General features: G+C 43.0%; 1 protein-coding gene across 1 annotated transcript; it reads right to left on the bottom strand.

Annotated features, from left to right (window-relative positions):
- Window positions 1-2,597: 2,597 nt before the first annotated feature.
- Window positions 2,598-3,062, bottom strand: LOC308516391 (homologous-pairing protein 2 homolog; the record flags this gene model as incomplete). The annotated part of the gene is made up of 1 exon (XM_081087335.1): window positions 2,598-3,062. The coding sequence occupies one exon, from the start codon at window positions 3,060-3,062 to the stop codon at window positions 2,598-2,600; it is 465 nt and encodes a 154-aa protein (XP_080943461.1).
- Between the last annotated feature and the right edge of the window lie 11,098 nt (window positions 3,063-14,160).

Raw genomic sequence — 14,160 nt, 5'->3', positions numbered from 1 at the left:
TATTAGTTTCAGGTGTACACCCCAGTGATTGGACATTATATAGCTTGCTAAGTGATCATCCCACTAAATCTCATACCCATCTGACACCATGCATATTGACTATATTCCCTATGCTGTACTTTACATCTCCACCACTATTCCATAACAACCAATTTGTACTTTTTAATCCCTTAGTGCTTCTTTTGTTGGATTCTTTTCCAGCAGATAGAAGCTACCAGTTTATTGAGATTTTATCCTGTAATTTGTTTAGAACGTATTTTCAGGTACATATTCTTTTTCTGGATCAGACATTGGCAATTACAAGGCACTTAAATTATTATATTCTAATTATCAAAATTCAAGCCCTTGAAATAGGATAGTGAGCTAATAATATATTCCACATTCCAGCATCTCATTTGGTGATCAATGTAATCAGAATCAGTGATGATAACCTAACTATATACTTGTCAAAATAAACTTATTAAAAATACATTAGTACTAAATGAAATCTTGTATTGATTTGTCATTTGTTTTATTAATAGAAAACTTTACACCTGCTCTCAAATCATCTAATCAAAAAAATACCTGTTTCCCAGACAGATTGAAGTTCAATGATTAGTACAATTCCTCTGTGTGCATGGGAGAGAGGATACTAGCTCATCAGCATGCACCATTGGCACGCTTACTTTCAGAAAAACAAAGAGGAGAGCAGCTATGGAAATCAATTGATATTCCCGCACAGGTTGGAGTTGATATGCAAATGGATAAACACAGTGTTTCCATTCTGAGCAAGCTACATAGAATAACACCAGCAGGGGTTTGATACTGTATTTCCTTCTGTTTTAGCTCTGTTGTCATTTCAGAAGCTGTGAGACTAGGAATCTCTAAGAGACACATTAAGGGACTCAAAAGCCCAGTAGAGAAGTATGTAACAATCAGCAATCATAAAAACAACAACAACAACAACAGAGCATGTAACAATACAAGCAATACAAGGAGGTATTATAAAATGGCTTTACAAATTCAGGAGGATATTAGTTTAGTATGACTTTGCTATATCATGAGTAATATAATGCTTGCAGATATTTTGAAATAGTGTATAAATTGAACTGATCTGGAGCTAGTTAGGTAATAGTTTTTGTTTTTAATTAATCTCTGTCTTACTCAATATCTCCCCAGGAGTCTGATACATGTTTGGGGAGGGGGCTGGGGGAAGGTTATTTCTAAGGGTCCCTCACTAAAATGTAAGTACAGAAAAATCTCCGCTTTATGTAGCTCTACTTTTTGGCACATCTCTTCATTGAGTTTTAGAATTGCAGGAAAAACAGTCAGGAGTGAGTAAAATTAGAGATTTAAGGTCATTATTTTACCAAATGGAAACAGGCCAATCAGATCCTGTCTCACCTTCCGATGAGCAGTCACCTTCCCCCACAGCTTCACCAGCCATCCCCAGTAGGAGGCAAACAGCCTCCCTGTGTTTAGAACCAGCCCTGACTTTATAAAGTAAAGGTTCTGTTACATTAGATTTAACAAACCTAAAAGTTACACTTGCTATTGGTACTCTGCGCTGGAACCAAGTTATGGATTTCTGGTTAGCTCCTGGTGCCCAAGTCTCACCTTGCTAATAATCCCTGTTATCACTGACTACTAAAGAGATGGGCTCTATTATCTCTATAACCCAAAATGCACATATATGGAAAGGGAGGTATAAAACATACAGGAGAAGAACACAGGAGGTCCGGATGTCTCCTGGGTCCTTACCCATGGGCATCGGTGCTCAAAACATGTCCTCAACCCTAAGGAATGAATTTGGTTCTAGGTCCCAACTTCCAGTCAGCATCCTTATATTGTAGTTAATCTAATCTGCTCATCCTATCTAATAAAAGAGAAACATGGTAATTAGCCATGCATCCGCTACCCTTCCCATAGGCTAATCAGGGCGATATGCAAATTAACTGCCAGCCAAGATGGCGGCCAGCAGCCAGGCAGCTTGAAGCGAACATGAGGCTTGCTTGCTTCAGTGACAGAGGACTCCAACGTTCCCCGCCTGCTGCTGCCGGCCTCTGAGCTGGCAGTTTGAAACATTGTTACAAATATAGAACCACCCCCAGCTTTCTGTCAGATGTATCTGGGTCTCTACCATCTTTCATGTGCTGCTTACATTTCTGCCAGAACTTGGGGGTGGGTGAATGCCTGAGGTATATGGAACACAAGAGAGTCTGGGATGCAGCCCTGGACTCCTTGAATGCTGTGTATAATAGCCTCTCTCTACCTTTGTCCCCCAACTTCCCTTTTGCCTTCCTCAGATTTGTTATCTGGGAGGTTTGATTATCTAGAGGAAATTAAATATTTTTATATCAAATTATATTACAATAAATATTGCCAAATGCTTTCCTTTAGTTTTGTTCCAAGTCTAAGTGTTACATTCTAGACCATGTAATGAGTGTACCCATCGACTCTGGATGACAGCACTCCTTCCCCTCCTGCTCTGCCTAACACTCTGGCTTATGCCCCTCTCCCAGCTGCCCTGCTCAAAGGCTGAAAGCAGCAGCAACAATAAAAAAGCTGGCAGCCAGTCTGGGACTCCGTCCCCGTCACCCATCCTACCACAGGGGCCCTCAGGGGTCTGGGAGCTTGACATTATAATCTTCATCTGTCTCTATCCCAACTTCCTCAAAGAACTGCTTCTTACTCTTGGGGTACCCTTCCAGGATTGCATCACACAGCTCTGTTGCCATCCTCTTGTGCTTCCTCCACTCCTGGCAGTACTTCTGCTTCTCTCGGTACACCTGTTCTTTCTCCTCCGGGGTCACATGGCTGGTGGCTGCTTTGATGTTCTTCAGTCTCTCTGTGTAGCCAGCACATTCCTTCTTTAACTCCTGGATCTCTTTCTGCATCTCTGGTGTGGTCAGGGCACTAGTTAACTCCTTCAGCTCAGCCTCCATTTGGCGACAGCTCTGCTGCAAGCTCTGCACCTTGGCAGTGAGGGTCACGATTTTGGCATCCAAGCTTTGGAGGTCAGCATCACTCACCGTGTCAAACTGGTCCTGGTCCGCAAAATAGATCTTCTGCTTGCCGTACATCTTCTCTTTAATCTTGCCTAAACAAAACCCCAGAAACCTGCTTTCAGCCAGCTGGGATCTCAGAGCTGGAGTTGAAACAGTGTTTCGATTATAGAACCCAAACAAACCAGCAGCCGAGGCCCAAGAACTGGAGCCAAGCCTCAGAGCTAAAGCTGGCCCAGAATAAAAAAAAAAAAAAGCAAAAAAGGAGCGTTTGGGAGCTTCAGTCACCCGCCAGCCTGAAAACAGCCCTCAGCCCCTCACCCAGACTGGCCAGGCACCCCAGTGGGGACCCCCACCCTGAAGGGTGTGTGACCAGCTGCAAACAGCCATCATCCCCTCATCAAGGCTGGCCAGGCACCCCAATGGGGACAACCACCCTGATCCAGGACACCCTTCAGGGCAAACCAGCCGGCCCCCACCCATGCACCAGGCCTCTATCCTATATAGTAAAAGGGTAATATGCCTCCCAGCACCGGGATCAGCAGAGCCGCAAGGCCTCCCGGCACTGGGATCAGTGTGACAGGGGGCAGCGCCCAAACCCACTTATCGCCCTGCAGCTCTGTGTGTGACAGCAGGCGGGACCACAACCTCCCTATCCTCCCTGCTCTGTTTGTGACAGGGGAAGGCTCCCCAACCCCCTGATCAGCCCTGCTCTGTGCCTGATAGAGGGGAGCTCCCCAACCCCCTGATTGCCCTGTGGCTCTGTGTGTGACAGGGTGCGGCGCCCCAACCCTCACCCCCCACGGGCCCTGCTCTGTGTGTGACAGGGTAGAGCCATAACCTCCCCATCAGCCCTGCCCTGAGTGTGACAGCGTGCGGCGCCCCAACTCCCCTATCAGCCCTACTCTGTGAGTGACAGGAGGGAGCTCCCCAACCCCCTGATCGACCTTGCTCTGTGTGTGACAAGGTAACGGAGCCCCAACCCTCCTGATGGGCCCTGCTCTGTGAGTGACAGGGGGCAGCGCCCCAACCCCCTGATTGGCCCTGCTCTGTGCGTGACAGGGGGTGGTGCCGCAACCTCCCCATCGACCCTGCCTTGAGTGTGACTGAGGGTGGCATCGCAACCTCCCCATCTGCCCTGCTTGTGCATGACAGGGGGCGGTGCCCCAACTCCCCAATCAGCCCTGCTCTGAGCCTGACCAGGGGCTGCACCTAGGGATTGGGCCTGTCCTCTGCCACCCAGGAGCAGGCCTAAGCCAGCAGGTCATTATCTCCCAAGGGGTCCCAGACTGTGAGAGGGCACAGGCCGGGCTGAGGGACCCCCTCTCCTCCCCGAGTGCACAAATTTTTGTGCACTGGGCCTCTAGTCCTATATAATAAGGAGGTAATATGCAAATTGACCATCACTCCAACACTCAAGATGGCTGCCCCCATGTGGTCAAAGATAGCCGCCACAAGATGGCCTGCAGGGGAGGGCAGTTGTGGGCGACCAGGCCTGCACAGGAGGGCAGTTAGGGGCGAACAGGCCTGCAGGGAAGGGCCTTTAGGGGCAACCAGGCTGGCAGGGGAGGGCAGGTGGGGCAATCAGGCTGGCAAGGGAGCATTTAGGCATCAATCAGGCTGGCAGGGGAGTGTTAGGGGCTGATCAGGCAGGCAGGAAGGCGAGTGGTTGGGAGCCAGCATTCCTGGATTGTGAGAGGGATCCCAGATTGGAGAGGGTGCAGGCTGGACTGAGGGGCACACCCCTTCCCCCCCCCCCCCGCACGAATTTCATGCACTGGGCCTCTAGTCTAATTATAAAAAACAAAGCAGCCAAAACCGGTTTGGCTCAGTGGATTGAGCGTCGGCCTGCGGACTGAAAGGCCCCAGGTTCGATTCCGGTCAAGGGCATGTACCTGGGTTGCGGGCATATCCCCAGTAGGAGATGTGCAGGAGGCAGCTGATCGATGTTTCTCTCTCATCGATGTTTCTAACTCTCTATCTCTCTCCCTTCCTCTCTGTAAAAAATCAATAAAATATATTTAAAAAAAAAACAAAAAACAAAAAAACAAAGCAAGTACCAGTGCCAATTTCATTAAATTATATGGCATGGCCATCTGAACATGAACCCCATACAGGACTTCACTCTAGTCCTTATGTATCTGTCCTTTAGCTTTTTGTTTTTTCTTACTCTGTTGAACCTGATGATGTAGCAAAATGAAGTCTTGTATATGTACCTTAGAAAATAAATGGTGGTGATTGGATGGTTAGGGATGGTCTGTTCACTAGAATAAATACATTCAAGCCGGAATGATGTATTTGATGGGTTGGTCTCAATTTAGGAAACAGAAGGCCCTGAGCCTTCTCTCATGATCCTAAATTGGCCATTGCAGTGTCAAAATTCACAAGATACAGGGCCTTTTCAAAGGCAGAAAATGGGGCGTGGTGGGGGGGGGGGGTGAGAGAAAGCTTGCTTAAGCCTTTCCTTTGTTAAGTAGCTGGTGCAACTCCTTTGTGTTTGTGTCTGTGGAAGCCCCAGCAGACATTCACTTAAGCTCATTGAACTGATCAGGTCACATGGCCAAACCTCTGCTCTAAAGGAGGCTAGAAAGCCAATATCCTGATTTTTGTCTTCATAGTAGGATGTAAGCAAGAGAAAGGAGTTAGGAATGGTTGTGGTGTCTGCAGCAGGCGGTCTTCCCATTTCTGCTTATTCAGCCTTCAAGACAGGTCCTCTGAACCTGCAGCTCTTAATATTAGTTCTTCATATTTACTCCCTTATGCTTTTGGCTATATTTTTCTGTGCATGTGTTTTGTTCCTTAGTATCCCTCCATCGCCAATGGGGTAAAGTCCAAGTTCCAGATCACAGCACGGAGACCCTTCATGCCCAGCCCCTGCCACCTTCCCAGATACCTGAACTTCCATCGTCTTAACGACACGGCTGTTCCACAACTCGGATTCTCTTATTGTTTTCTAACTGTGGCATAGGGCCTCATGCCCATGTTGTCTCAAATACACGGTGTTTACTCACTAATCAAGATAATTTCAATCAATATCTTTTCTGGGGAGCTTCCCAAGGGCCACCCTCCTGATCAGTGCTGATCTGCTGCCTCATGATGGTTTTCTTACATGTCGGTGTGCTCCTACACTCAAGGATTTCTTGGTCTGTGGGAAAGAGATATAGGGACAGTGCCTGGCACAGGGTAAGCATTTAATACTAGTAAGTGTGCAATGAAGGAGACTCTGGGAAGCTCGAGGGGGAAAAACCACCTTTTAGGATTTCCTTGTTTCCTCCCACAAGAACCTAACACAGTTAATAATTAATAACCCAAAATCATTTGTTAGAACAAATTAATTTGATTAGTTAATTAATCAATGAGGGAAAACATTTTTAGCCCTATATTGATTGTGATTAATACTATTGTTAGCCCGTCATTTTACTGATTATATAAGACACCAGTTGCCCTATACAATAGATTGAACATGATAACTCTTCTCTTCTTCTCCCAAGTGTGTGCCTCTATGTGTGTGCTAGTGTGACTTTCTTATCTTTATTTTTCTTTCTTCTGATTTCCTCCTCATCAATGATGGTAGTTTTATATTCCTTATTGTTTGTTTGCTCATGTCTGATTATCCTTATCACCGGGTATAAGACTTGTCTCTGACTCAGTGGAGCAGGAGCCATCTATATCCAACAGCTGGGATAAGTCTACATCTTCTAGCATGGAAGTCATTTAATATTCACAGCCCTCACCTCTGGCAGCAGCTATTGTTCACAATGCCATAAAACTTGATTAGTCAAGGCATGAAGAATTATTTTCTCCCCAAAGACTTCTCATTCTATTAAAAATGACAATACTGAATTTACATTGCTTATTACATACTAATATAGAGAGCAGAACATTCTCTGACTTGTTTTACCCCTTTCCATAGGATTTGATATTCACAGAGTGTCTATAGAAGTTGACAGTGAAACTTATGGAGTAGTAAGGAGCAAGTCAGCTAACTTGCTGTGAAGTAAAAGAGTACCTTCAGTGTAACAGGGACCATCTAAATTGTGGCAGAAGTATTTATTATGCATATTTATGCTTTCTGATTAAGATGTAACTGACATATAACATTGTATTAGTTTCAGGTGTATAGCATAATTATTTGTTATATGTATATATTGTAAAATCATTATCACAATACATGTAGTTAACATCCATCACCACACATAGTTAAAAAAATTTTTATGTCTGTGATGAGAACTTTTAAGATCTATTCTCTTAGCAACTTTCAAATATACAATACAATATTGTTAACTATAGTCACCATGCTGTACATTACCACCCCAGGATTTATTTATTTTGTATCTGAAAGTTTGTGCCTTTTAGGATCTCCACTTATTCTCATATTTATTTTTGTATTCTCAATATACATACATTTTTATGTTTGAGCTACTGATTCATCTTGGGAATACAAGCCTGTGAAATTGGAATTACTTAGGCTGGCCATATTAGATGGTAAAAACATCAACAAACCTATTCTGCCTGTTTGATTTACTCTGAGCTGTTTATAAAGCAAAATTGGGAAACCTGTGTTTTACTATTCTTACTCTTTCAGAAAACATTTAGTAGTTACTGCAAAAAACAACAACAACAACAACAACAACAACAAAACCAACAACAACATATCCTCTGGGAATTAGTCAGATGTAAGAATGAAGCCAGATATGGGTTGCATGATGTTGGGTATGTTGTTTAACTTTTACATCTATAAAATAAGGCTAATCTATATACATAAAAGTCTAAGCAACCAAATGACCGAATGACCGGTCAACTGAACAACCAGTCACTATGATGTGTACTAATCACCAGGGGCCAGACATTCAACATAGGAACTGCCCCTTGGTGGTCAGTGCAATCCCACAACCAACCTCCTGCTGCCGGCCAACCTCCCTCACTCCCTCCTGGTCCGCCAACCTCCCAATCTGCCCCAATCGCTGGCCAGGCTGAGGGACCCCACCTGTGCATGAATTTGTGCACCAGGCCTCTAGTATTTCTTATATTAAGGGTGGTATGGGTGGTGCAGTCACTGGTGGCCATTACTGTTAGTATTATTACTTCTGTTACTGCTTCTAATGACCTTCTCTAAGAACTGCCTGAGAAAAGGCCCACTCCTTGCTCACACAGAGCTTTCACTTGACTAGCGGTGGAAAACCATAAAGAACTAATTATACCACAGGCAGCATAATTTTAGGTCAATAATGAAAGTATAAAGAAAACATTGTGAGATTAGAAAATGGGTAAATTTGGACCACATGAAGACATCAGAAAAAGCTTCATGAGGAGGAGTCTGTGCCGGGCCTTTGGAAATGAGCAGGACCTTACTAGGTAAAGAGGAAAGAGGCTGATTTTCATTACCAGACCCCAGCCTGCTCTTTCTGTAACCTGTGTGCTCGCAATGGTTTCTATCGCATTCCCCCTCCTCTCTATGAAAGTGATATGCTATTGTCTGTGGGGGAGACACTCTCTATGACTGTGTTTGTGTGTAACTTCTGTGTGGAAGGCATGTGGAAGGTCATATGGTGATAAGGCACTACTGCGTTATGTCCTGTTCGTAAAGGTCAGAATCCTACTGGATTTGAGGGAGAACCAGACGTCTTGAAAGGAGTGTCTCAGGCTGGACAGCCAGAAGCCAGAGAGTTAAGTCCACGTGGGCTGCAGGATGTCCCTCTTGGCCTGACCCGTGAAGTGAGCCAGACAGTGGAAGGGTGGTTCCCTTTGGAAGGCAGCGGCACTGTCCCCACAGAGATAGATTGGCCGTGGGGAGTTAGGAAACCCAGGTGACGTAGAGTTGAGGGGTCCTTTGGTGCTCTGGATGAGCCGGCCCTCGATGTGAGTCAGCTGTACTTTGTAGGGCCAAGCACACCTGGGTTTGAATCCCAGCTGGGTCATTTACCAACAGTTGATCTTGGGCAAGTTACTAAATCCTCTGAGTCTCATTGCACCACTTAATAAAGCATGAATGATAAAATCTTTATAGGATTGATGTGAAGATACAGTGAAATAGCTCCTACACATGGAAAGCTCCTAGACACAGAGTCATAGAGTGCCAGTGCCCATTTCTCCTTCCCTTGCCTGTTTTCTCCATTTGCTGTGCCCCTGCCAGCATTGTACTTTAATCCAGAATAAAGACTTAAGTATTCCAGTCAGTATCAGCTAAGCTAAGAGACACTAAGAAAAGAGTTTTTAGCCAGGAATGACTCAGAATATTAAAGGGAGAGCACGCATTCCTGGGGGTCAGCCTGGGGTGGCTATGGCAACCAAAAGGAGAGAGCCCCAAAGAGATTAAACACTGGTAAAGGGGGAGGGAGGTGAGGGAGAATCACACCGTGAGCAGCCAACCTTGCTCACTAGGAAACTGCCCTGCCAGTGCAAAATGTTAATGGCTCTGCATTTTACTAGCAGAGGGCATAAGTACTGTATCTTATGTAAAATGAAGTACACATACAGCCTCTCCTAATGGCGTTTTGAAATGAAAACTTTTGCCCCCCATGAATATTATATTTTCATTTTAGCCCCTCCTCCATGTCTACTATGTAAAACAAACAAACAAAATCAGAAGAGAAAAAAAAATACGCCTGGCTATGTGGTTACTTTCATTACAGTGAATCTGTCTGCTTCTGTGCGATTGAGATGCAATCCGTTTCTGCTACACCTCTCATTTACTCCCAGGAAACAGTCCCAGTTGTCTAAAGAGTCAACACCTTCTGACAGGCACCATCTGGCCAGCCATTCATTGCCTCCCACAATGCCGCTCATGAATTTGCCGCTACCCATGACCAGTGACACTGTGGAGAGCTGATGTAGCTTAAAGCAATATTGTTTTCCTGTTTGGGTCACCCAGGGATCACCAAGCATGAGTTCTATAGGCAATGTCCTACCTGGATTTAATACTTGAGGACATTTTGGAAATTTATAGTTGAGGATTATAAATAGCAAAAGAATAAAGGTTTTAACTTGTAAGTGAATCATAAATTATGAAATATTTTTGGCTTGGTTTGAGGATGGAAAACAATGTAGAAAATTACCCCTTGGGAATACGTTTTTTGAGTGGTAACTAACAAATGGAGAGACATGATCTAGATTTATTTATTGGGTTACATCTGAAAATCCCTTCTGCTTTCTTGCTGTATTAATTACTTTTATTATTTAATCAGTTTCTCTTGTTTCATATCCCTATACCCAAAAGTCACATGGACTAGTAGAAAGAAGAGAGAATCTGAAGACAATGCAAGAATGTAAGTAACAACTTGTACTATTTCTATTTACATGACCTTGTACTGTAGCTTCCGAATATTTCTTTTCTTTGGTTTTATAATTGACAATGGGACAAAAGTCCCAAACCAACTCTCCCAATCTCACATAGTCGCTAAAAGGTACTGTTTCTATAAATATCAGATAAAATAATGCATGTGAAAAAGTATATACTTCTTCATTGAGCATGTACTTTGAGTTATGCAATATTATACCAAAATATAAAGTATTAAACTTGCTCACAAGGAGCTTACAGTCCAGTGGAGAGATGGATACAAAAATAGAAAACTATGACAAACCATTACGATTCCTAAAATCAAGGTCTGAGGAACCATGATAACACTAGAGGAGCCCAACAGAGGAGACAGGGTATTTTGGGCAGAGGGACCAGCATGTGCAAAAACAGAGGTGAGAGGCAGAGAAAAGGCAAGAGAAAAGGCAAGACCTGACATAATAAGAGTAATTCACTGCAACTGGGAAACTGTGGCAAGAAGAGGTTAAGCAACTTGCCTAAGGTCACACAGCTGACAAGAAGCAAATCATCCAATCTTCTGTCTTCTTTATTAAGATCAAACTGCCTACCTACAGTTGGGAACAGCATTTATTCAGCTGATTTTGTGCAAACTCTGTATACATGACCAGTTTTTGTTTGCTACGGAAAGCCATGTGGGCAATGGAAAGTGTTGCAGAGTTTTAAACAGGAGACGGAGATGACTAGAAACTCCATGAAAGACTGTCAGGGGAGGTGGGAGGAATGATAGAGCAGACTGAGCCCAGATATCCGAAGCTCACTTGGGAATCTATAGGAATAGACTCATGCTGGAGATGATGAGGAAAAACTAGAATAGCAACAGTGAAGGTGAAGAGGAGCTGAACCTTCAGAAAAACCAAGTGTGGAATACCAAGGCTTGTGGGCATCAGAGTTAAATTAATTCAAAAGATCAGATAAATGTTCCAATCTGTTTCAGGTTCATTTCTTTCCCGTTCAAGTTTTCCTGAAAGTAAGGCCTTCTTACCCATTGTGTGAGTTATTTGACCCAATGTGAGTCTTAGAAGGATTCTTCTGAAATGTTTCCGATGCCAAAAATGTTCCCAATAGCATCACATTTCTAGAGTAATTCTTCTTCCAAACTTTGAGCTCTGTGAAGGCAGAAACCAGCCCTACTTGCCAAGCCTGTTGTATCCCTAGTACATGTTTGTCACAGCATTGATGGTCAATAACTACTTGCTGAATGTATTGATTGATGATGAGTTATGCAGTGCCATGCACACAAGGTGCCCTGAGAGGTCAGAAAATAGATAGATCTAGATAGTAAAGTAAATAAGTTCCATCAATGTAAGCAAGTTCAGTAATGGTAATAACAATAATAATAACAATAATAATGAAAAACATTTGTTGCATTCTTGTTAGTACCACACACTGTGATAAATGCACTTTGCAATATCTGATTTAATTCTTATAGCAACCCTTTGTGGGTGCTGTTTTTATTCTCATTTTTCAGATGAGGAAAATGGACCTTAGAAATTATATATCCTGGGTTATTATTTAGGGGCAAAAACCTACATTTTAAATTATGCTGGATTTAATGCCCCACTGAATAAAGAAAGTTCAGTGAAAGGTGACTATTTAAATAGGTTAATTCTTTCTTTTATCCTTACATTTTTATGACTTTTATACCTGGATTATTCCACATCACTTCTCACTACATGAACCTAGATTTTACAGGCATAGATGCTATGTAGTCATGGTGTTGAAGTGAATGGGCTGAGCAGTTAGTATATGGCGTGAGATACCAATACATTTAACATAGACCTATGAGCATCTTTTCCTTTCTTTGTGAATTATCTCCTTCCTAATGAATTTATTCATTATTCATTACAAACGGTACTATGGCAAAAGCATATAGCAGTGCAGATAAAATGTTTGCTCAGCTTTTTGGTCTCTGATGCATAGCTGTATGTATCATGTAGCTTCCACTGTGATCTAGTGTTTGAATAGGGCTCTACTTTTATTTTTAATCCTCACCCAAGAAGGATATTTTTTCCATTGATTTGATTCCTTCCCCCCCCCCCCCAAACAAAACAAAACAAAACCCTAGAGGACATTTTTCCATTGATTTATTATTATTATTTTTTAGGGAGAGCAAAAAGGACAGAGGGAGGGAGAGAGAGACATGGGTTGGTTGCCTCCCTCATGTGCCACTGCGCCACACCAGCCAGGACTTTCCATTGATTTTTTTTTTTTTGAGAGAGAAAGAGAGAGAGAGAGAGAGAGAGAGAGAGAGAGAGAGAGAGAGAGAGATGTGAGAAAGACACATGGATTGGTTGCCTCCCTCATGTGGGGAAGTATGTAATCTAAGCCAAGACCCTGTGGTCCTCAGGCTGGCCCATGCTCTAACCACTGAGAAACCGGCCAGGGCTAAATATGGCTCTACTTTTTAAAGGTTAAAACTGCAATACAGGTTTCCCTCACTATCCAAAATAGTGGTCCTATGAAACCTTTCGTAAACTGAAATGGCAGGAAGCAAAGAAGCAATTACCTTTGGACATACCTTGCTAATGCGCAGAATAAATGGAGATGAAGCACGGATGCCCATAGACACAATTCAAAGCTATGGTGGCTGGATGCTGAGGTGTTGAGTGTGGTCCCTGGGAAGGAGTGTGGCGGTGTGGCTCTCGCTGCTGGGGTGAGAGCTGTCTCCACAACAGCGCACTGCAAGACAAATGCTGAATGGTACTTTAGCTTTGTGTCTATTTTTAGTGAGAGTGAAAATCCTGTCGGATTTCTTTGGCTTAGCAAAACCAGGTACTAATATAGTCTTTTGACTTTTCATTTTAATATTTTAATAAACCTACTTTTCTGTAGGTTTTTAATATTTATAAATTAAATATTGGGGAGGGGATATGATATTTCAAACCAACATTATTAGACAATAGAATCTCCTAATGTAGGCCTTTTGTAAAAGCGAAGTGGCATATGAGAATTATTTACAAGGCAGGGGATACCTGTATACATTAATTGCTGATTTTGGTAATATGCTCCAATTTCACTAATACTATGTCTAGGCTTTAAAAAAGAAAGGAAAAACTTTTTACAATAACTTGCACTCAGAATTCAAGATGTCTCTTATTTGTGATATCAATTCCCCTTGTGCCCTAGACTTTTTTTTTTCATTTCATCTCCCAAATTACACTGAAAACATCTGCTAAGGCCTTATTTAAACAGCTAGTTAATGCTTTATAAAGCTCAGAGGTGCGTCCATCTGTTCCAGGAGCATTCTCTTTTCTCAAGAGCTCTATCATATTTTCTACCTGTCTGACAGTTGGTTTTTCCTCAAAACTCTTAATTTCTATTTATGAATGGTCAACAGTAGAGAATCTTATATTAAAGTTTAGAACTGATTTTTCTTCCTCTTGCTTGGTTAAGATCAAGTTATTTCCTTCTTTTTTAAAATATATGTTTTTATTGATTTCAGAGAGAGGAAGGGAGAGGGATAGAGAGATAGAAACATCAATGATGAGAGAGAATCATGGATGGGCTGCTTCCTGGACGCCCCCACTGGGGATCAAGCCTGCAACCTGAGCATGTTTCCTGACCGGGAATCGAATTGTGACCTCCTGGTTCATAAGTCGACGCTCAACCACTGAGCCACGCCGGCTGGGCAAGTTATTTCCTTCTTTTTCAAGTCTTACTTTAATCTTTCACATTTGTTTTAGTTTCCAGAGCCAAGATGTCTTTCCTCTCATCGTCATAACCAAAGAGAAGTCAGGATAGAGTTCTGATGGATTTAATCTCCAGCATCTTGCTCCTGGAGCCCCTCCAGGTTCCACCACAGTGTATAGGACCCAAAGCAAACGCTCACATCTGCTCCTCAGGAACGTTTATGTGCCCCTT

This window comes from Myotis nattereri, assembly GCF_964212035.1.
Source record: "Myotis nattereri genome assembly, chromosome: 3".
Lineage (NCBI taxonomy): Eukaryota > Metazoa > Chordata > Mammalia > Chiroptera > Vespertilionidae > Myotis > Myotis nattereri.
This window is presented reverse-complemented; position numbering and strand designations above follow the sequence as displayed.